Source organism: Anomaloglossus baeobatrachus, chromosome 3 (genome assembly GCF_048569485.1).
Source record: "Anomaloglossus baeobatrachus isolate aAnoBae1 chromosome 3, aAnoBae1.hap1, whole genome shotgun sequence".
Classification (NCBI taxonomy): domain Eukaryota; kingdom Metazoa; phylum Chordata; class Amphibia; order Anura; family Aromobatidae; genus Anomaloglossus; species Anomaloglossus baeobatrachus.
The window spans coordinates 185,383,860-185,405,027 of NC_134355.1; the positions used below are offsets into that span (position 1 = coordinate 185,383,860).

Sequence of the window (21,168 nt, forward strand, 5' to 3'; positions counted from 1 at the left end):
TAGGCTTCTATAACAACTCAGCAGTGCCACAGGCTGATCGCCTCCATGCCACGCCGCATTGATGCAGTAGCTAGTGCAAAAGGAGCAAGTATTGAGACATTTACTGTTCAGACTTTTCAGTAGGCGCCAATATTTCTGAGTTAAAAATCATTTTTTTAGTTGGTCTTATATAATAATCTAATTTTCTGAGATAATGACTTGGGTTTTCATTGGCTGTAAGCCATAATCATCAACATTAACAGAAATAAACACTTGAAATAGATCACACTGTAATGACTCTATATAATATAGGCATGTTCCTTTTTGTGTTGAATTACTGAAATAAATTAACTTTTTGATGATATTCTAATTTATTGAGAAGCACTTGTATGTTGCTTATGATACGTCATTTACAATAAAACTTTGCTGAAACTAAAATCAGAACATCAGACAGAACACTGACCAATTTTACGCAATAGGCTGTGAAGATGACAGTTTTTTCACACTGAGTGTCCCCAAAAAATTATGCCATGCACTAGTCTCTTCAATATTTGGATGAGATGCGCCTAAATATATGGGTGCGCTTAAAAATAGGATCCAATATGGACCATCCCTGTTGTATTTGATTTCCATGGATATATTGCCATTAGTAACCTGTATTTGATCATGCACATTAGGCCCCTTTCACACGTCAGTGATTCTGGGACGTTTGTGCTTTTTTTAAAACGTACCAGAATCACTGACATACGCAGACCCATTATAATGAATGGGTTTGCTCACACATCAGTGATTTTTCACTGCACGTGTCTCCGTGCGGCGTACCCGCGTGTGCGTGATTGCCGCACGGAGACATGTCAATTTTTTTCTGGCATCACTGATGTCCCACGGACCACGCAGTGGTGTGGTCCGTGAAACACGTGCCAGAAAAAAACATGCTTTTAAAATAAAAAACATTTTAACTCACCCGGCGTCCAGCGATGTCCTCTGCAGCCCGTCCTCCCTGCTGCTTCTGAGCCGGCTCATTATTGTCACGCATATTCATTATGCGCGACACAGCCGACCCGGAAACAGCTGCTGCGGGGGTCACCGCCGGCCGGATGCTGCACCGCGGGAGCAATCAGCACCATGGAGAGCGGGAGCGCGCACAGGTGAGTTGTTTTCTAAGTGCAATCAAGGGCCACGGAGAACGGAGCCCGGCTGCACTTAGACAACCCACGTGTGCCGTGAATCACGGCACACGCAGGGACATGTGCCACGGCACACGCAGGGACATGTGCGTGTTTTACACGCCAGTGAAAAACGTCAGTTTTTCACTGACGTGTGAAACGGGCCTAACATGTATAAATACGGGTGTCATACAAATGCAAAAACAGTCGTACACATGGCCATGGATGGAAATCGTCTAAGCTTTCTAGATGAAAATTGGATGATTTTTCATAGACTTGTCTGAACATGGCCAAAGGGGTCTTTACTTGAATTTTCTGTTAGTTTAGCAGGTGTCTGGTATAGGGTCTCTGTATGATTGGAGAGTCTAGTGAGTTGACTGTATGCATTTTTGGGGTGGTAAAAGGCATACCGTATGTTGGGTGGCAAGCTTCATAACTTGGAGCAGTACAATTCGCAACAACTTTGCACATCAAGCCGCTATCTATTACTTCACATATGCTGGTACGTGTAACTAGGCACATGTAAAGCCTCATTCAGACGTCATAAGGAAAAATAGTCCGAGTCTCAGCAGTGTTTGTAATCAGGTTGTCATCAGAGTTTGATGTCAGTTTTTACCATTTGAGTTTGGTCAGAGATTCCTCAGTTTTTCACAGATGTAAAAAGAAAAATTGAAGGTTTCTCAAGCCTCTCATATCAAACTTTTTGAAAAACAAAGGACCCACAGATGACATCACAGGGCCGTGTGACAGACTTAAAGGGAACCTGTCAGGTGCAATATGCACCCAGAACCACGAGCAGCTTTGGGTGTACATTGCTAATCCCTGCCTAACCGTCCCTGTATCTAGTAGTTTACATAAAGGATCTTTATTTCTAAAGATCTTTTATCATATGCTAATAAGGCTAGCGACTAGTAACAAGGGTGTTACTTCCCCTGACTAGTCCACCCTCTTAGTATGGTAGCACGCCCACAGGGGTGTACTAACATGCCACTCAATGGAGCATCACCAGCGGTGACATGCATACCAGCGTCCACTGTCTCCACTGTTCATAAGAATTCTGACACTTCCAGACATGCGCACTAGACCTCGCTGAAGCCAGGACGTGTGCACCCGGCTTCATACTACGTATGACCGGAAGAGCTGGGACTTCTGAACAGCGGAGACAGCGGACACAGGTACACGCAACACTGCTGGTGATGCTGCATTGAGTGGCATGTTAGTACACCCCTGTGCTAAGAGGGCGGACTACTCGGGGGAAGTAACGCCCTTGTTACTAATCCATGTGCTCATTAGCATACGGTAAAAGATCTTTAGAAATACTTTTGTAAAGATCTCCTTATCTATGCTAGTGTATACAGGGATGGTTAGGCAGGGATTAGCAATATGCACCCAGAGCTGCTCGTGGTCCTGAGTGCATATTGCACCTGACAGGTTCCCTTTGTCTCGGATCCATACTGGACATGTGTCTGTCACTCTGTGTGGAGCACCCGGCTGCAGATACACACATATGAACAGCCCCATTCACAATAATAGAGTTTTATCTGTGAAAATCTGAAGTGTGAATGAGTTTTGTAATCCAATCCGATTTTACCAATCCGCACCTTTCATCTCAAATATGAGATACTTTGATATGGATGATCTGTAATGAAAATCTCCCCAGCCATGACACAGCCTGGATTACATACACTGACTGACTGCTACGTCTTATAATAACCCACAGACACGAGTGGCCACATCACCCCCGATAATCCGGCTCCGGCACAGCCAGCGTGTGTAGATACATTGTGTCTTACCTCGTGTTACTGTATACAGTACAGTCACAGTTGTAAACAACCATGCTCCGTATCCTAGCAACCGCGTATATGGACGGTGCCTGGGACGGGTCAAATTAAAAATGCCGTTTTTCCAAAGAGATTGTAGCAATTCTGTTTCTAGTTAAAAACGGGATCTTTACTGTTTACAACAGAGAAGTAACACTTCAACAAAAAAAGGAAAACATTCACAACGAATTTATTTTATGTCATAGAAACGAGTAAGCTGTAAAACTGAAACCCGCCACTAGATGGCGCCGTGTCATTAGCTTTAACCGAAAGCCACGTGGTACAAGGTGCATGTTAGGCGTTGTGTCGCTTGGTGGCGCTAGTGGAGCGGCTGCTCACAGACGGAGTGTAAGCTCATGTTACATAATGATGGCGCTACTCGTGCATACAGGAGGGCATTGAGCCGGGTCACCGACACACTTTATTCCAGTCCAGTGATAGAGCTAGGACATGGCGCACTCCGCCACCCCTATTATCCGGGTGCGGGGCAGGTCGTGTGTGGTGGATCTGCCCCGCCGCAGTTTCCCGCGCGCTCCCTCAGCACCAGCGGCCACTTCCGCGCCTCAGTCCGCCCCCTCCTGCTCTGCATATTACTACTTCCTGGCACTGAGCTCTGACAGGACGGAGTGTGCGGCGCTCGCCTCAGAGGGGACTGCTGGCGCCTCCATGGTGAGTGCGGCATGTTAGGACTCTCCTTCGCTCTCCTTGCTCCCATGGGCACCAGACTCCATTTTCGGTGCCCTGCTTACAGCTGGCTGGAGCCGGCGTCGTGTTCGTGGCTCCCCGGTTACTTTCTGTCTCTTACGTACGTTACGGATTGTGCTTTGTGAATACCAAAGTGAAGCGCAGAGAAGTAGAAGAGGTGAAAGTGCGGAGGGCGCGGGCTGGTGTGGCGCCTGTGGGGCCATTACACGTTAGGGTCGTGTCAGGCAGCCAAAGGCACAACTTTCCTGCAGGAGGCCGGCCCGTGACCTGCTCCTCTGCTCTGTAGTTTTGAAGCATTTTTTTGCTACCTGAATGCTTTTAAAATGTTTTTCACTGTAGAGGGATTTTCCCTTTTAATCCTTTTTTTTTTTTTTTTTTAGCATTTGACGGATATTTTTTTTTTTTTTTTCATTCAACGGTGAAGAAAGTAGTGGGTTTTTTTTTAAAATTCAAGATCGCTGACAAAACGCTTAAAAAAATAAAAAAAAATCCGGGGTATAGTGATCCCTCCACATAAGGGAGGCGCCTGAGAGTGGTCCGTTCTCACGGATCCATTGGGCGTCTTTGGGATCTTGTGAAGAGCAAGTGGTTTTTACACGCACACCTTCCTCTTCAGGCGGGCTCTCCGTGGACCTTCTTACCCGCCTGACGCCTCATGTACAGATTGTTACTGGGCTTTGTTTTTGGGTACAGATCTTTATGCTCCTTGCAGAGCCCACCAAATTTTATTTTGTTTTTAAAACTTTTTGTATTTTTTTTTTAACTTCCCTTGTCACGATCTATAGTTAAAAAAAATCTTAGGCACCTTTCACACACCAGTTTTTTTGCCATCAGTCACAATCAGTTTTCTCGACAGATCCGACTAGCTGGGGGCTAAATAATAATTGTGGAAAAGAGAGTGAAGATTTCAGCTCACCGTTACAAGCCAGACACCGCTCCCCATTCAGATCCAGCGCACGGAAAGCTCTGCTGCTGAGTGTCCTGGAATCATTTTGAAAAGAAGGAAACTCCAGCGCGATCCTTGGGGTATATTAAAAAATCCAATTTTATTTGCAAAAATAGTTAAAATACAGAGGTGTGGCTATAAAATTGCAGGGGGAAATTGCCTCATAGAACTATGTGTAAAAAAAAACCTAAATCCGTTGCAAGATTCCGTCATTTGACGGATCCTGCGCCCATAGGCTGCCATTGTACCAAAATGACGGACAGCGACGGATCCATTGCTGTCTGTTTTTTCGACAAACAAAAACCGTGACTGTGGACGTTGTCTCAGTCCCCCGGACAAACATTTTTCGACAAATCCATCAATCGAAGGATGAATTGTGAGGCCATCCGTCGCTAATACAAGTCAATGAGAAAAAAACAGATCCAGGGACATCAGTCAATGGATCTGTTTTGTTGGGTTTTTTTTTTTTGCAAAATTCAACGGATTGTGACTGATGGCAAAAAACTGATGTGTGAAAGGGGCCTTAATCTTGCAGTTTTCAAACGGACCAGTGATCCTCGTATGGCCTGACACCACCTGTTCTTTGCAGTGATCCTCGTATGGCCTGACACCACCTGTTCTTTGCAGTGATCCTCGTATGGCCTGACACCACCTGTTCTTTGCAGTGATCCTCGTATGGCCTGACACCACCTGTTCTTTGCAGTGATCCTCGTATGGCCTGACACCTCCTGTTCTTTGCAGTGATCCTCGTATGGCCTGACACCTCCTGTTCTTTGCAGTGATCCTCGTATGGCCTGACACCTCCTGTTCTTTGCAGTGATCCTCGTATGGCCTGACACCTCCTGTTCTTTGCAGTGATCCTCGTATGGCCTGACACCTCCTGTTCTTTGCAGTGATCCTCGTATGGCCTGACACCTCCTGTTCTTTGCAGTGATCCTCGTATGGCCTGACACCTCCTGTTCTTTGCAGTGATCCTCGTATGGCCTGACACCTCCTGTTCTTTGCAGTGATCCTCGTATGGCCTGACACCTCCCGTTCTTTGCACATTTGCATTATCATCAGAGACATGTTCAGGACAGGTAACACCTGTATACTGTAATTGACAGTTTCCACCATTTTATAATTAGTGGTCAAAGCTCTCCCTGTACAATGACCTCTGCACAGGTCACTGAGCATCCCATATAAACCAATAAATATCTCCAGTAGATTGATTCCTATGGTTCACAAAGATGCTTTACAGTACCACAACAGTATTTTTCTTTTTCTAATGTCACTTCTGCTTTAAATGTAAGTTCCTTGCCCCCTGTCTGGTATTCCCTTTCCAGCATCTTCATGTGTTATCAGCTCCAGTTGGTCTTCTGCAGTTTGACCTGCCAGCTGTTCAGTGTTTCATGGATTGAGCCAGAGGTCACTTTTCAATGTTAGTTTATAAGAACTTCATTCTGGCTCTCATAGGTTACAAGCTCTGATTGCAGTCTATTTTTTTGTCTTCTGGCCAGTCAGAAGTTGCTGCTACAAGATCTCGCCATGGGATCGGAGCAGTGTGTGTAAAAGGTAAAAATGCCGGAGGCTGAGCACAAGACCGGGGCAAGTGCCTTAGGCTAGGGCCCCACTTTGCTTTTTACCTGCTTTTTTGCTGCTTTTTCCACTGCAGCGTTTAAATCCCAAAATGGATGTGTTCTGCTTTTCAAGCAAAGTCTATGACATGTCAGTTGTTTCTGCCATTTGAGTTTTGAACTGCAAAGCTGAGTTTTTGCCCAAATTTCTGCCACAAAAAGGCGCATTTTTGAACTGCAAAGTGGGGTTTAGAAACCCAAATTCCCATAGACTTTGCTTGAAAAGCAGAACACATCCATTTTGGCATTAAACGCTGCAGTGGAAAAAGCAGCAAAAAAGCAAAGTGGGGCCCTAGCCTTAGATTAAAAGCACCACTCCAGAGCTGGAAAAATAACGCCAGAATGTTGCTTTAACCCCTTCAAGACATTTGACAGCCTAGTTGGATAGGGGTTCCCGATGATGTATGTCAATGTTCCCAACTCCAGTCCTCAAGGCACACAAACAGTGCATGTTTTCAGGATTTCTTAAGGATTGCATGGGTGTTGGATTCAGCACCTTTGCAGGTGATTAAATTATCACCTGTGCAATACTAAGGAAATCCTGAAAACATGCACTGTTGGTGTGCCTTGAGGACTGGAGTTGGGAACCTCTGATGTATGTCATGGTGATCGCTCAGGACACAGGAGCTTGGCATAAGCTATAGTGGAACTTCGACTTTCACAGCCAGGGATGGTCGCCACGCTGCCCCTGGCTGTTTAACCTCCTAAAGTCTGTGATCAATAGCGACCACAGCATTTAGGAGGCAGGGAGAGGGAGGGTGCTCCTTCTCCCACCTGATTGAATCCTCTGCAATGTTATCATTGGGCCCGATCACTGCCATGGCAACCCAAGGTTGTCATGATGACCTCGGGATTAGCCAGCTATGGTCAAGCATCTTAGACCAGGGGTCTCAAACTCTGCTGGGTGTATGGGCCGCACAGAGGAAAAAAAAATAATTTGGGGGGCCGCATTCTTTGCAGAACAAAGTGACATTTTTATTGGTACCATATATAATTTTATTTTTTTTTTACACACCTTAGGATCACTGATTTTGAACATTTTCACTTGTTCATTATAGCAAACGTGCACATTCTTTGTTTAAATAAACTTTTTATTTTTTTTTTTTTACATTTTATTCCTTTCTTGTAACCGTTTTACAATTAGCACTGTATAGAAATTTTGACCAACATCTTTTAGTAATGTTCCCCATATTATTGTAACGTGCCCATCCTTGTCCCCTTGTAGTATTGTACCCATCCTAGTCCCCATCCCACAGTAATGTGCTCATCCTTGTCCCCATTAGTAGTAATGTGTTCATCCTTATCGCCAACTTGTAGTAATGTCTCCAATCTATGGTAATGTGTCCATCCTTGTCCCCCATCTTATAGTAATGTTCCCCATCCTTGTCCCCTTGTAGCAATGTCCCCATCCTATAGTAATGTGCCAACCTTGTCCCCACCCTATAGTAATGTCCCCAGCATTATCCCTATTCTATCGTAATGTTTCCCATCCTTTTCCCCTTGTAGTAATGTCCCCATTCTATAGTACTGTGCCCATCCTAGTCCCCATTCTATAGTACTGTGCCCACCTTGTCCCCATTCTATAGTCATGTGTCCATCCTAGTCCCTATCCTATAGTAATGTCCCCAATCCAATAGTATTGTGCCCATCCTTGTAATGTCCCAATCCTATAGTAATGTCCCCAGCCTTATCCCCATCTCATAGTAATGTGCGCACTTTGTCCCCATCCTGTAGTAATGGGTCAGCGGTCAGCAGGTCCGCTCACCTTCCACACAGACGCCGGAGTGAAGCTGAGGGGAGTGGTCTGCGGCCCCAGATCCACAGTGATTGGAGAGATTGGTCACAAGGCCGGTCTCTCCAATCAGAGCTGGGGGCGGGTGAAACACAGGTCACCCAGCTCCAGCCAATGATCAGGGCTACAGCTGCCCTGATCTTGGCTGGATTTCAATGTTCCAGCGATTTTTCAATGGCTGAAAATTAGTGGCTGTGATTGGCTGAGCGGCGTTCGTCAGCCAATCACAGCCTCCGTAGGTCCGGGGATGAGACACCACCCCTCCTGAGTTCCCCTCCTCCCCGAATCTAAGGTATTTGCAGTGATCGCAGCCACCGGGGCCGCGATTTCACCATGACGTACTGAGTACGTCATGGGTCCTTAAGTACCAGGGAGCCATAACGTACCCAGTACGTCATAGGTTGCTAAGGGGTTAACGTCCAACACACACACACACACACACACACACACACACACACACACACACACACACACACACACACACACACACACACACACACCATTCTTCTCACCTGTCCCGCGCTCCCTCTGCTGCCTCATCTCTGCTTCGTGGGGCCCCCAGGCTCGTGCCCCTGTTCACTATCGCAGCAGGGGCCGCAGCCAGTGTCTGCACTTTGTCAGATGATTGTATTGCCGGTGCGAGAGCGCAGCCCCAGCAACACATTCATCTGACATAAAGTGCAGACAGTGGCTGCGGCCCCTGAACCTGCCGCGATAGTGAACAGGGGCACGGGCCTGGGGGCTGCATGCGGCCCGCGGGCTGTGTGTTTGAGACCCCTGTCTTAGACCATGCCAGGAGCCAGGTCTAAAAAGCTTATGTCAATGCAGCTTTGACAGGTATAATGTATTGCAATACATTGTACCAGTGATCAGAGTAATAAACTTTAATGTCCCATATAGAAACTATAGTATTTTTTGCTTTATAAAACGCCCTCAAATTTGAAGGAGGAAAATAGGAAAAAAATATTTTCTGTTTAAAATGGTTTGTCTTATAATCCTAGTGCCTCTTATATTAGCTCAGCAGGCAGGAACGGCTCAGGAAGGTCACAGGAGGCAGGGTAGGCTATATTAAGGGCTCGGTGGAGGGGGTGTCGCAGCTCAAGAGGGTCAGTGTACGGAGGGTCGGCGATACTGCGGGCTCGTGGGGTGTCACGGCGTCTGGCGCCATTGATCTGCTGGTGGGATCAGAGGAGGGAGTGTTGTGGCTCAAGAGGATCAACCCAAGAACCCGTAGTATCATAAACCCTCTGCTGCCGCACACTGACCCTCTTGAGCCACGACACCCCCTTCTCCAAGCCCGTCGGCGGATCAGTGGCGCCCACAGTTGTGACAATCCACGAGCCAGCAGTATAGCCGACTCTGCGCCACCACTGCTGCCCCGGTAAGCCATATGCGGTTTGTAAGATGCACCCCAGGTTTGGTGGGATAAAGTGCGTCTTACAAACTGGAAAATACAGTAAATAAAAACAATAATTGTAAAAGTAATTTTAAAAAACAAAAAAATGAATAAAATATAACACTAAGTAGGTACATTTATGTGTAAACAAAAATATCCAAAAAAAACTGATCTATAAAACTGTCACACTAGTTAACCCCTTCAGTGAACACCGTAAAAAAACGGAAGTGTAGCAAAAATTCTTCATCATATCGGTAAAAACGTAATTCAAAATGTGTGTGAATAAAAATGGTATTACTGAATACGTCATCTTTTCCCACAGAAAACAAGCTGCCATACAGCTCAGTCAGTGAAAAAAAAAAAAAAAAAAACTAAAGTTCTCAGAATACAGGAATGCAAAAACATTTTTTTTTTTCTATAAAATTGTTATGGTGTAAAGGCAGCAAAACATAAAAAGGAAAAAAACCTGTGGTATCACGAACCGGGCTGGGGGGGGAGGTCACTCAAAATCCCTCCTCTCCGTCGTGGATCTGTCGGTCTTTGACGAAACCGCGCCTCATAGCCCCACCTGTCCTTCGCGGGCACAGGGAGGCATGGGGAGTGAGAGAGCAGGCCGCACAACTTCTGGTGCAGCACCTAGCTTTCCCACAACCTCGACAGAAGCTTTCCACTGGCCCCAACATAACAGAATTCTGCTGGTTCAGTACAGTGTGGTAGACTGCCACCAGTTCCTCGTTAGATATAAGCCTGGTGGTCCGTTAACAGGACTATATCAGGCCAGAAACCACCCCAGGTAGCGTGTAATGTTAAACCGAGCTGACAGGCTTGAGGTTCAGGAATCAAGTAAAAGCAAGAGCTCAAGATTAAATTAGATCTTTAATCACCTTAAGGGCATACTATATAATACACTATATACAAGATGGAATTTACAGATTGTGGGAAGTACAGTTACAGATAAGATATGGTTACAAACGGATACACAGATGGGTCAGTTACCTTATTCCTTAAGGCCTTGTGCGCACTAGGCGTTTTTGCCGGCGTTTTTTACCGCGTTTTTGTCCTGAAAACGCAGTGACATTGCTTCCCCAGCAATGTCTATGGGTTTTCAGAAGTGCTGTCCTCACACAGCGTTTTTTTTAGCTGCGTTTTTGTGGTGACCACAAAAACGCAGCATGTCAATTATTTCTGCGTTTTCCACTGCGTTTTTCACTCATTGAATTCAATGAGATGTTAAAAACGCAATGAAAAACGCATATAGCCGCATTTCTATGACTAAAAACACAGCTATAAACGCAAGGGGTGGGCACTACAGTGACGTGTACAGGAAGAGGATTCCTTCTGTTGGTAAACACAGAAGCAGGAATCCTCCCGGTACCGTCACCGCTGCCTCCACCTCCCGTCCGGTGCCATGTCAGCTCCGTGCGGCGCCATGTCTGGGCGGGAGGTGGAGGCAGCGGCGAAAACCAAAGTGAACAGTAGAAAAAAAAAAATGTCATATATACTCACCTGTCCGCAGGGTCCCGGTGCCATGCCCGCTCCCAGCTCCTCCCGGTACCGCCGCTCTGGCTGTGTGCAGTCTCCCCGGGGCAGGACCTTGCTTGCAGGACCTGGCGGTGGATCATCTGATGCAGTCACCTGACGCATCAGCTGATCGCGGTGTCGCCGGCTTTTTCGCGCCCGGCCGGCTATCAGCTGATCCTGCCGTCAGGGGACTTCATCAGCTGATTACCGGCAGCTGCTGCAGCGATCGGACGGGATCAGACTCCTGTCCAATCGATCGCTCCAGGAGCTGCCGGTAATCACCACAGCACACAAGTGAGTATTATTTTTTTTTTTTTTTCTACTGATGCATCTGCTGATTGTATAACCGGCTTTTATACAATCAGCTGATGTGTGATGTGATTCAGGCACTTGATCCTGACACATCATCTGATCGCTTTGCCTTCCAGCAAACCGATCAGATGATATTGGATCCGGATTGGACGGCGCGGGACCCTGACCCAGGATTACTGCGGAGGGGGGTTTATTTCAATAAAGATGGAGTCACTAATTGTGTTGTGTTTTTATTTCTAATAAAAATATTTTTCTGTGTTGTGTTTTTGTGTTTTTTTTTTTTTTTTTTATCATTACTAGAAATTCATGGTGGCCATGTCTAATATTGGCGTGACACCATGAATTTCGGGCTTAGGGCTAGCTGATAATATACAGCTAGCCCTAACTCCATTATTACCTAGCTCGCCACCCGGCTTCAGGGCAGCTAGAAGAGTTGTATACAGCGCCAGAAGATGGCGCTTCTATGAAAGCGCCATTTTCTGGGGTGGCTGCGGACTGCAATTCGCAGTGGGGGTTCCCAGAAAGCATGGGCACCCTGCACTGTGGATTCCAATCCCCAGCTGCCTAGTTGTACCCGGCTGGACTCAAAAATTAGGCGAAGCCCACGTCATTTTTTTTTTTTTTAATTATTTCATGAAATTAAAAAAAAAAGGGCTTCTCTATATTTTTGGTTCCCAGCCGGGTACAAATAGGTAGCTGGGGGTTGGGGGCAGCCCGTACCTGCCTGCTGTACCCGGCTAGCATACAAAAATATGGCGAAGCCCATGTCATTTTTTTTTCTTTTTGGGCAAAAAACTGCATACAGTCCTGGATGGAGGATGCTGAGACTTGTAGTTCTGCAGCTGCTGTCTGCTCTCCTGCATACACTAGTGAATGGAGGATGCTGAGACTTGTAGTTCTGCAGCTGCTGTCTGCTCTCCTGCATACACTAGTGAATGGAGGATGCTGAGACTTGTAGTTCTGCAGCTGCTGTCTGCTCTCCTGCATACACTAGTTCTGCAGCTGTCTGCTCTCCTGCATACAATGAACATTTTGAAGAAGGAAATGACATCAGACTTTTTTTTTTTTTTTTCATCAACAATCTTTAATGGCATTGTGCACTGATTAAAAACGCAGTGAGTAAAAACGCAGCAAAAAACGCACCAAATCGCGTCAAAAACGCATGCGTTTTTGCCGCGTTTTTTAGCCGCGGGTGCGTTTTTTTAGACAAAAACGCACATAAAAACGCAGCGTGAAAAAAACGCCTAGTGCACACATACCCTAAGAATGTGCCTGATGTTGGCTTGTACAGGGGAGGTGCTGTGGAGCCATTAGTTCCTGGGTCTACCCCCACATGTATCACACGTGACCTCTCAGAGAAGAACACCCACAAGATGTCCGCTCTGATGTTATGAATCCAGGCACATGCCATGTCCCCCTCCCACCTGGTGACTGAAGACAGGGCTGGACATGAGAGTGCCTTTTAGCTTCCAGCGAGATATGGTTTTTCAGTTTTCCCCATATCTCCGCCCCTGAGCGTCTCACATGGCAGATATGACCATTAAAACAGCAGTGTAAATGCATGCGTTCTGCTTCCCCAGCAGGGTCTATGAGAAGTCGGCAAATTCCATGCGTGCGTTTCTTTTTTTAAATGCAGCGATTTTGATGCCAAATATTTGACAAAATCGATGCATTTAAAAAAAGCAGCATGTCACTTCTTTTGTGCGTTTTGGTTGCATTTTGCACCCATTGAAATGTGTCAAAACGCAACCAAATGCGCTTGCACTGCATTTTTGTTGCGTTCCGCATGCTTTTTTGACAAACAAATTGCAGGTCTTTCGGTCTCTCTCTCACTGTTGGTGTCTCTCTCTGTCAATCTCTGTCGATGTTGGTCTTTCTCTCATACTCGCCAATCACTGGCGCGGCGCTGCACAGCTGTCGCACTGCTCTGGTGGCGCTTCCTCTTTTGAAAATGCCGGCCGCTCATTATTACATCTTTTATTCCCTGCTTCCTCCGCCCGCCGGCGCCTATGATTGGTTGCATTCAGACGATCCCCCCCCCCCACGCTGAAAATAAATAAAAAAATCAAACCAAAAAAAAAGCGTGCTGTCCCCCCAACTTTGATACCAGCAAAGGTAAAGCCACACGGCTGAAGGCTGGTATTCTCAGGATGGGGAGCCCCACGTTATAGGGAGCCCCCTAGCCTAAAAATATCAGCCAGCAGCCGCCCAGAAGTGCTGCATCTATTAGATGCGACAGTCCCGGGACTTTACCCGGCTCATCCCAAATTGCCCTGGTGCAGTGGCTGCCACTAAGTCCTCGGTTAATCATGGCAGGCATCTCCCCGAGATACCTTCCATGATTAACCTGTAAGTTTATTTTTACTTTAACACATACGCCCAAAAAATCCTTTATTTGTAATAAATGACAAAAAAAACCACCCTCTTTCACTACTTTATTAATCCCCAAACACCCATCCAGGTCTGACGTAATCCACACGAGGTCCCACGACGCTTTCAGCTCTGCTACCTGAAGCTGACAGTGAGCGGCCACAGACCACGACAGCTCTCTGTCAGCTCCACGCAGCGCGACTCACTTCAGTTGCTATCAGCGATGACGTCCGGTGGAGGACTTCAGCTGTGGCTATGGGTAACCTGAGTGACGTCACCGCTGATCGCACAATCCCTTCAGTCAGTCTGGGGATTTGCGGTTACCGGTGAGTCCTACATGGGTGAAGTTCATTCTCATTGCGCGACTTTCTGTGTCTGCTGTCAGCAGGCATGTAGGAGAGCTGAATTGCCGTGGGACCGCACTGTCAAAAATGCATCCAACACGCATGCAAAATGCATGCGTTTTGGATGCTTTTTATATATAAACACAGTATTTACAGTTGTCCAGTCTGCCAGAGGGTGCGTTTGTTTGTTTTTTTTCTGCACTTGACAGAACGCAGCATGCACACATACCTTAACTCTTACATCGACACCGCAAATCCTGGACCGGGATGTGTGAAGCTCTGTAGTTACTTGTAGTTCTGACTTTATCCTGAGCTCCACAATTCACTCAGCAGGGCGACTTGCTTCTACTCAGGAAAGGTCCTAATTGGATTTGTCACCTCACCAGTTGGTGAGTGATCTGGGGGGATACTTTGCTGTAGAGGTGTGGATGAATGAACAGTGACAGCTGACTGACCTTTTGACTGTCATAATCATCATAAAATTTCTCCGCGTATTCCTCATCACAATCCTCACATGTGGTATCGCTGTAATTGTACTGACCCAAAGAATAAAGCAGTGTTATCACTTTTAGAACATGAACAGCGTAAAAAAAACCAGTCCCTGCATTGCTGTTTTCCTGATTCTTCCTCCACAAAAAGCGAAATATAGAGCAATGAAAAAATATAGCGGGCCAAACTGGTTCTAGTAAAAACTCCCAAATAATCATGCATAAAACACACTCTCATAACTCGGTCTGCAGAAAAATAAAAGAACCATACCCTTCAAATTTGGTGATACAAAAAACTTATAGGGTATTTGTGCACGCTGCAGAAAATTTCTATACCTAAAAACTGCACTTTGACAGAAAAACGCACTAAAAAAAACTAAAGTGTGTTGTACGTTCTTGTGCAATGTGTTTGTTTTGTTTTTCTTTATCGTTCCTATGGGAGACCCAGACATTGGGTGTATAGCTTCTGCCTCCGGAGGACACACAAAGTACTACACTAAAAAGTGTAGCTCCTCCCTCTGAGCCTATACACCCCCTGGAGAACGAGATCTAGCCAGTTCATTGCTTTGTGTTCAGGAGGCATACATCCACAATGCATTCTCATCTGATTTTTCATTTTTGGAAAGAATTTGAAGAAAAGCGGGTCCAAGCCTGGACTCCCGGCATGTCCCTTCTCACCCCACTGTGTCGGCAGTGTTGTTAAGGTTAATTCCAAGGCTGGAGCCTTACATGCCGCGCTCCTTCACCATCCCTCGGGCTCTGGCTTGAAGTGGGAGCCAGCACGGTTCTCCATGCTTTGCAGGAGACCGGTTTCCATCCGCAGCCCTTCAGGACCCTGCTGGACGGAGCACTCATCCCCAGGGACTTGGAACCCTACGTCTCAGCAAGCTAAGTACCTGAGACGTTTATATTCTGGGGGTCCCTGTACTTTATTATGGTGGGAGAGTGTGCTGTGTAACTTTTCTGACATTTCCGGCCGGTTCTCTGGCTGTCGCCTGAGAACCGCGCCGATGGTGCCTGCGCGCCGGCCGCATCGCTCAAATTTAGGCCCCGGCTTCGCCGGAGGCCTACTTTCGATTTCACTGCCCTCGCATGTCAATCATGCAGAGGGACAGTGCGGCTCCGCCCAGCGGCCGTTCGGCACAGTGGAGGGACACTCCTCTCTGAGTACATGTCCCCTCCCCTGTAAGTCTCCTTGGCCCTCCAGATCCCGCTCCTCAAGCAGCATGTCTCACACGAGGAGCAAGGCTGTACTCAGTATGCACTGCATGTAAGCTCGTGCTGCCTGTACCATGCACATATCCACATTGTGATGCCTGCTCTAACCTGACAATGCCTCAGCCTGGAATCGCACCCACAGTGGTCCCTCCGGCTGCTCCGGCTCCGGTGGCTGAACCCCCGGCTTGGGTAGAATCCTTCTCTAGGTCAATCTCCCAGTCTTTTGCCGACTCCATAGGACAGCTGTCCCGGACTTTGCTGAACATGCATCAGCCCCCTTCTCAGGGCGCCTCTGCTGCTAGGGCTCTCTCAGCGGAGCTCACAGAGGATTCTTCATCTGGTCCCAGACCCCGTCCTCCTAAGAGGAGATGTAGGGCTCCCTCCCCTTCCTCGTCTCGCGGCTCTGCTTCTGAAGCTGACTCGCCGGACGGGGAGGATGCCTTTACAGGGGGCTCGGAGGCTACCTCCATGTGCCCCATTGATCTGTCCGAAGGTGACTCAGATGTTAGTGATTTGATTGCATCCATTAATTCGGTACTGGACCTCAATCCGCCAGTATCAGAGGAGCAACCCTCTCTGGCAGAAAAGCACCAGTTTACCTTGCCTAAGAGGACAAAGAGTGTGTTCTTTAACCACTCCAGTTTTCAGGCCGCTGTGACCAAGCCTAGGGCCTGTCCTGACAAACGCTTCCCAAAGCGTGGTTCTGATGACCGTTTTCCTTTTCCACCTGAGGTGGTCAAGGAGTGGGCTCATTCACCAAAGGTAGACCCCCCCGGTGTCTAGACTCTCAGCCCGGACTGTTGTATCAGTGGCTGATGGCACCTCTCTTAAGGATTCCACTGACCGCCACGTTGACCACCTGGCCAAATCCGTATATGAGGCAGCAGGGGCCTCGTTCTCCCCATCTTTTGCAGCAGTGTGGGCTCTCAAAGCCATCTCTGCTTCTCTAGAGGAGATGCATTCCCTCGCCAGGGAATCTATGCCCGAAATGGTTGCCTTAACTTCCCAAGCTTCAGCTTTTTCATCCTATGCCATGTCTGCCATGCTGGAGGCTTCTCACCGCACTGCGGTGGCTTCGGCTAATTCCCTCGCTATCCGCAGGATCTTGTGGCTTCGAGAGTGGAAGACAGATGCTTCTTCAAAGAAGTACCTTGCTGGACTCCCTTTTGCTGGGTCCAGGCTGTTCGGTGAACAACTGGATGAAATTATTAAGGAAGCTACTGGCGGGAAGAGTACTTCCATGCCACAAACCAAAACCAGGAAACCTGTCCAGGGTAGGAACCAGTTGAGGTTTCGTTCCTTTCGTTCCTCCAACTGGTCGTCCTCTAAGCCCTCGGCCTCGTCCACTAACTCAGCCAAGGACCAAAAATCCAACTGGCGCACAAAGGCGCGTCCACAGAAGACCGCAGGAGCTGCTGCCACTAAGGCAGCCTCCTCTTGACTATCTGTCCGCGCCAGCAACGTCCTTAGTCGGTGGCAGGCTCTCCCACTTTGGCGACGCTTGGTTTCAACACGTCTCCGATCAGTGGGTGCGGGATGTTATCTCCCACGGCTACAGGATAGAATTCTCTTCCAGCCCGCCAAACAGATTTTTTTTCTGTCAACTCCCCCCTGTTCCAACGCCGCCGCCTTCGCTCAGGCTGTGGCATCCTTGCAGGCCAACAGAGTAATTGTACCGGTTCCCGTCCGGGAACGGTTCAGAGGTTTCTACTCAAATCTCTTCCTAGTCCCCAAAAAGGACTGTTCCTTCCGGCCCATCCTGGATCTCAAGCTTCTCAACAAGCATGTTCAGGTGCGGCATTTTCGCATGGAATCTCTGCGGTGAGTCATTGCCTCAATGACCCAAGGGGATTTCCTGGCATCCATCGACATCAGAGATGCCTATCTGCACGTGCCAATTGCAGTTTCTCACCAGCGTTGGCTACGTTTTGCAATCGGAGAGGAACATTTCCAATTCGTGGCTCTCCCCTTCGGGTTAGCCACGGCCCCTCGGGTATTCACCAAGGTCATGGCAGCAGTGATTGCGGTTCTGCACCTCCCAGGGGTTGGCAGTGATTCCTTACCTGTACGACCTTCTAGTCAAGGCTTTATCCAGCGCAGACTGTCAGCGGAGTGTCTCGCTCACTCTCGCCACTCTAGCCCAATTCGGGTGGCTGGTCAATCTTCCCAAATCAACTCTGACTCCGACCCAGAGGCTCACGTACCTAGGGATGCAGTTCGAGACTCTGCCGGCACTTGTGAAGTTGCCCTTGATCAAACAGCAGTCCCTCCAGTTAGCGGTGCGCTCTCTGCTGAGACCCCGCCGTTATTCCATCAGGCACCTGATGCAGGTGCTGGGTCAGATGGTGGCGTCAATGGAGGCTGTTCCCTTTGCCCAGTTCCATCTGCGTCCTCTGCAGCTGGACATTCTCCGCTGTTGGGACAAGCAGCCTTCCTCCTTGCACAGGTTAGTGGCTCTGTCGCCACAGACCAGGAGCTCTCTTCAGTGGTGGCTTCGGCCCCTCTCTCTGTCTCAGGGACGCTCCTTCCTGGCTCCGTCCTGGGTGATCCTCACCACGGATGCCAGTCTATCCGGCTGGGGAGCGGTATGTCTCCACCACCGAGCTCAGGGCACTTGGACTCCGTCCGAGTCAGCCCTCTCGATCAATGTGCTGGAAACCAGAGCCGTGCTCCTGGCTCTCCTAGCTTTTCACCACCTATTGGCGGGCAAACACATCCGAGTCCAGTCAGACAATGCGACAGCGGTTGCCTACATCAATCACCAGGGCGGGACACGCAGCCGCCTGGCAATGTTGGAGGTACAACGCATCCTTCAATGGACGGAGGACTCCAAGTCCACCATATCCGCAGTCCACATCCCAGGCGTGGAAAACTGGGAGGCAGATTATCTCAGCCGTCAAACCGTGGACAGTGGCGAGTGGTCCCTGCATCCGGCAGTGTTTCAGTCAATCTGCCGCAAGTGGGGCACTCCGGACGTGGACCTAATGGCATCCTGTCACAACAACAAGGTTCCGATTTACGTGGCTTGCTCCCACGATCCTCAGGCCTTCGCAGCGGACGCTCTGGTTCAGGACTGGTCCCAGTTTCGTCTGTCCTACGTGTTTCCCCCTCTAGCTCTCTTGCCCAGAGTCCTGCGCAAGATCAGAATGGAGGGCTGTCGGGTCATACTCATTGCTCCGGACTGGCCCAGGCGAGCTTGGTATCCAGACCTGCTCCATCTGTCCGTAGAGGTGCCGTGGCACCTTCCGGACCGTCCAGACCTTCTCTCACAAGGTCCGTTTTTCCGCCAGAATTCTGCGGCTCTCAGATTGACGGTGTGGCTCTTGAGTCCTGGATCTTCACGGCTTCTGGTATTCCTCCTGAAGTCATTTCCACTATGACTCGGGCCCGGAAGTCTTCCTCGGCCAAGATCTATCACAGGACTTGGAAAATTTTCCTGTCCTGGTGTCGCTCTTCCAGCCATCCTCCTTGGCCTTTTTCCTTGCCGACCCTTCTGTCCTTTCTACAGTCCGGTCTGCAGCTGGGACTGTCCCTCAACTCTCTCAAGGGACAAGTCTCGGCTCTGTCAGTGCTGTTCCAGCGGCGTATCGCCCGGCTGGCTCAGATCCGCACCTTCATGCAGGGCGCGTCTCACATCATTCCGCCTTACCGGCGGCCCTTGGATCCCTGGGACCTCAATTTGGTCCTCACGGCCTTGCAGAAACCCCCCTTTGAGCCTCTTAGGAAGGTTTCCTTGTTTCGTCTTTCACAGAAAGTAGTCTTTCTAGTGGCCATAACTTCCCTCAGGAGAGTCTCTGATTTGGCTGTGCTCTCTTCGGAGTCACCTTTTTTGATTTTTCCATCAAGACAAGGTGGTTCTCCGTCCGACTCCGGACTTTCTCCCTAAGGTGGTTTCTCCTTTCCACCTTAACCAAGACATTACCCTGCCTTCCTTTTGTCCGGCTCCTGTTCATCGCTTTGAAAAAGCGTTGCATACTCTGGATCTGGTGCGGGCGCTCCGGATCTGTGTCTCGCACCGCTTCTATTAGGCGGTGCACCTCTCTTTCTGTGCTAACCACAGGTCGGCGTAAGGGCCTCTCTGCTTCTAAGCCGACCTTAGCCCGTTGGATTAGGTCGACCATTTCCGATGCCTACCAGGGTTCTCGGGTTCCTCCCCCGCCGGGGATCAAGGCACACTCGACCAGAGCTGTCGGTGCCTCTTGGGCTTTCAGGCACCAGGCTACGGCTCAGCAAGTCTGTCAGGCTATCACTTGGACTAGCCTGCATACGTTTTCAAAGCACTACCAAGTGCATGCTCATGCTTCGGCAGAAGCGAGCTTGGGCAGACGCATCCTTCAGGCGGCTGTCGCCCATTTGTGAAGTTAGGCTCTGCCTACTTCTCAGTTTTTCTGTTTACTCCCACCCATGGACTGCTTTGAGACGTCCCAATGTCTGGGTCTCCCATAGGAACGATAAAGAAAAAGAGAATTTTGTTTACTTACCGTAAATTCTTTTTCTTATAGTTCCGTATTGCGAGACCCAGCACCCTCCCTGTTGCCTGTTGGCAGTTTCTTGTTCCGCGTCTTATCACCGGCTGTTGTCGTGGACAGAGTCTCCGGTTGTTCCGGTTCTAGCTCTGTTTTTACTTGTGGGTGGCTATTCTCCTTCAGCTTTTGCACTAAACTGGCTAGATCTCGTTCTCCAGGGGGTGTATATGCTCAGAGGGAGGAGCTACACTTTTAGTGTAGTACTTTGTGTGTCCTCCGGAGGCAGAAGCTATACACCCAATGTCTGGGTCTCCCAATACGGAACTATAAGAAAAAGAATTTACGGTAAGTAAACAAAATTCTCTTTTTTTTTTTTTTCCTTCTTTTTTTTTTTTTTATTTTTTTTATTTTTTTTTTTTATTTTAGTGTATTCAATGGCTGGAAGGGCTAAAATACAGAACAAAAACGCACAAAGAATTGACATGCTCCTTTTTTTGCTGCACCCAAAACTGCAAGGCAAAAAGAAGCAACGTGTGCACAGCATTTCTGAATTCTCATAGACTTTGGAAGAAGGAAAGACATGCAGTTTTGGGAAACAAACTGCACCACGAAGAGTCAAAAACACATAAAAAAACCCGCAGCGTGCACACCCAGTCTTCAGTGTTTGTGTGATAGGTTTGGCTGCTAACAAGCTGTGTACACATGCTGAGTTTTTTTGTTCCAAATTTGGTGTAGGTTATTATGCGGTTTGTTGCCAAAATCTGCATGTCTATCCTTATGCCAGCAAAGGCAATGAGAATTTTGAAGTGCTATGCGCACGTTGCTTCTTTTTTTTTTTTTTTTTTTCTAGCAATTTTGGGTGCATATAAAATCTGCAGCATGTTAATTGTTGGTACATATTTTTTTTTTCCAGCGTGTTTTTGTTTTTTTTTTGTTTAGCCCTTCCAGGCATTGATTTAACAAAATGAGCTGCACCAAACCTCTGCAACGCTCTACCCCAAGAAGTTAGGACAAATCACAACTTACTCA

At 48.1% G+C, this 21,168-nt stretch overlaps 1 protein-coding gene across 4 annotated transcripts in view; it reads left to right on the forward strand.

Annotated features, from left to right (window-relative positions):
* Positions 1–3,364: 3,364 nt before the first annotated feature.
* Positions 3,365–21,168, forward strand: part of C3H6orf120 (chromosome 3 C6orf120 homolog) — a 30,867-nt gene continuing 13,063 nt past the window's right edge. For 2 of the 4 annotated variants that reach the window (XM_075339628.1, XM_075339629.1), the window contains exon 1: positions 5,592–5,695. Coding sequence is in view for 1 of the 4 variants with exons in the window: in XM_075339626.1 (XP_075195741.1) it covers positions 3,416–3,634 (219 nt within the window). In the remaining 3 variants the exon portion in view is untranslated. Of the gene's footprint in view, positions 3,635–5,591; positions 5,696–21,168 lie in introns of those variants that run through there. The other 2 variants (XM_075339626.1, XM_075339627.1) reach the window with 2 other exon arrangements.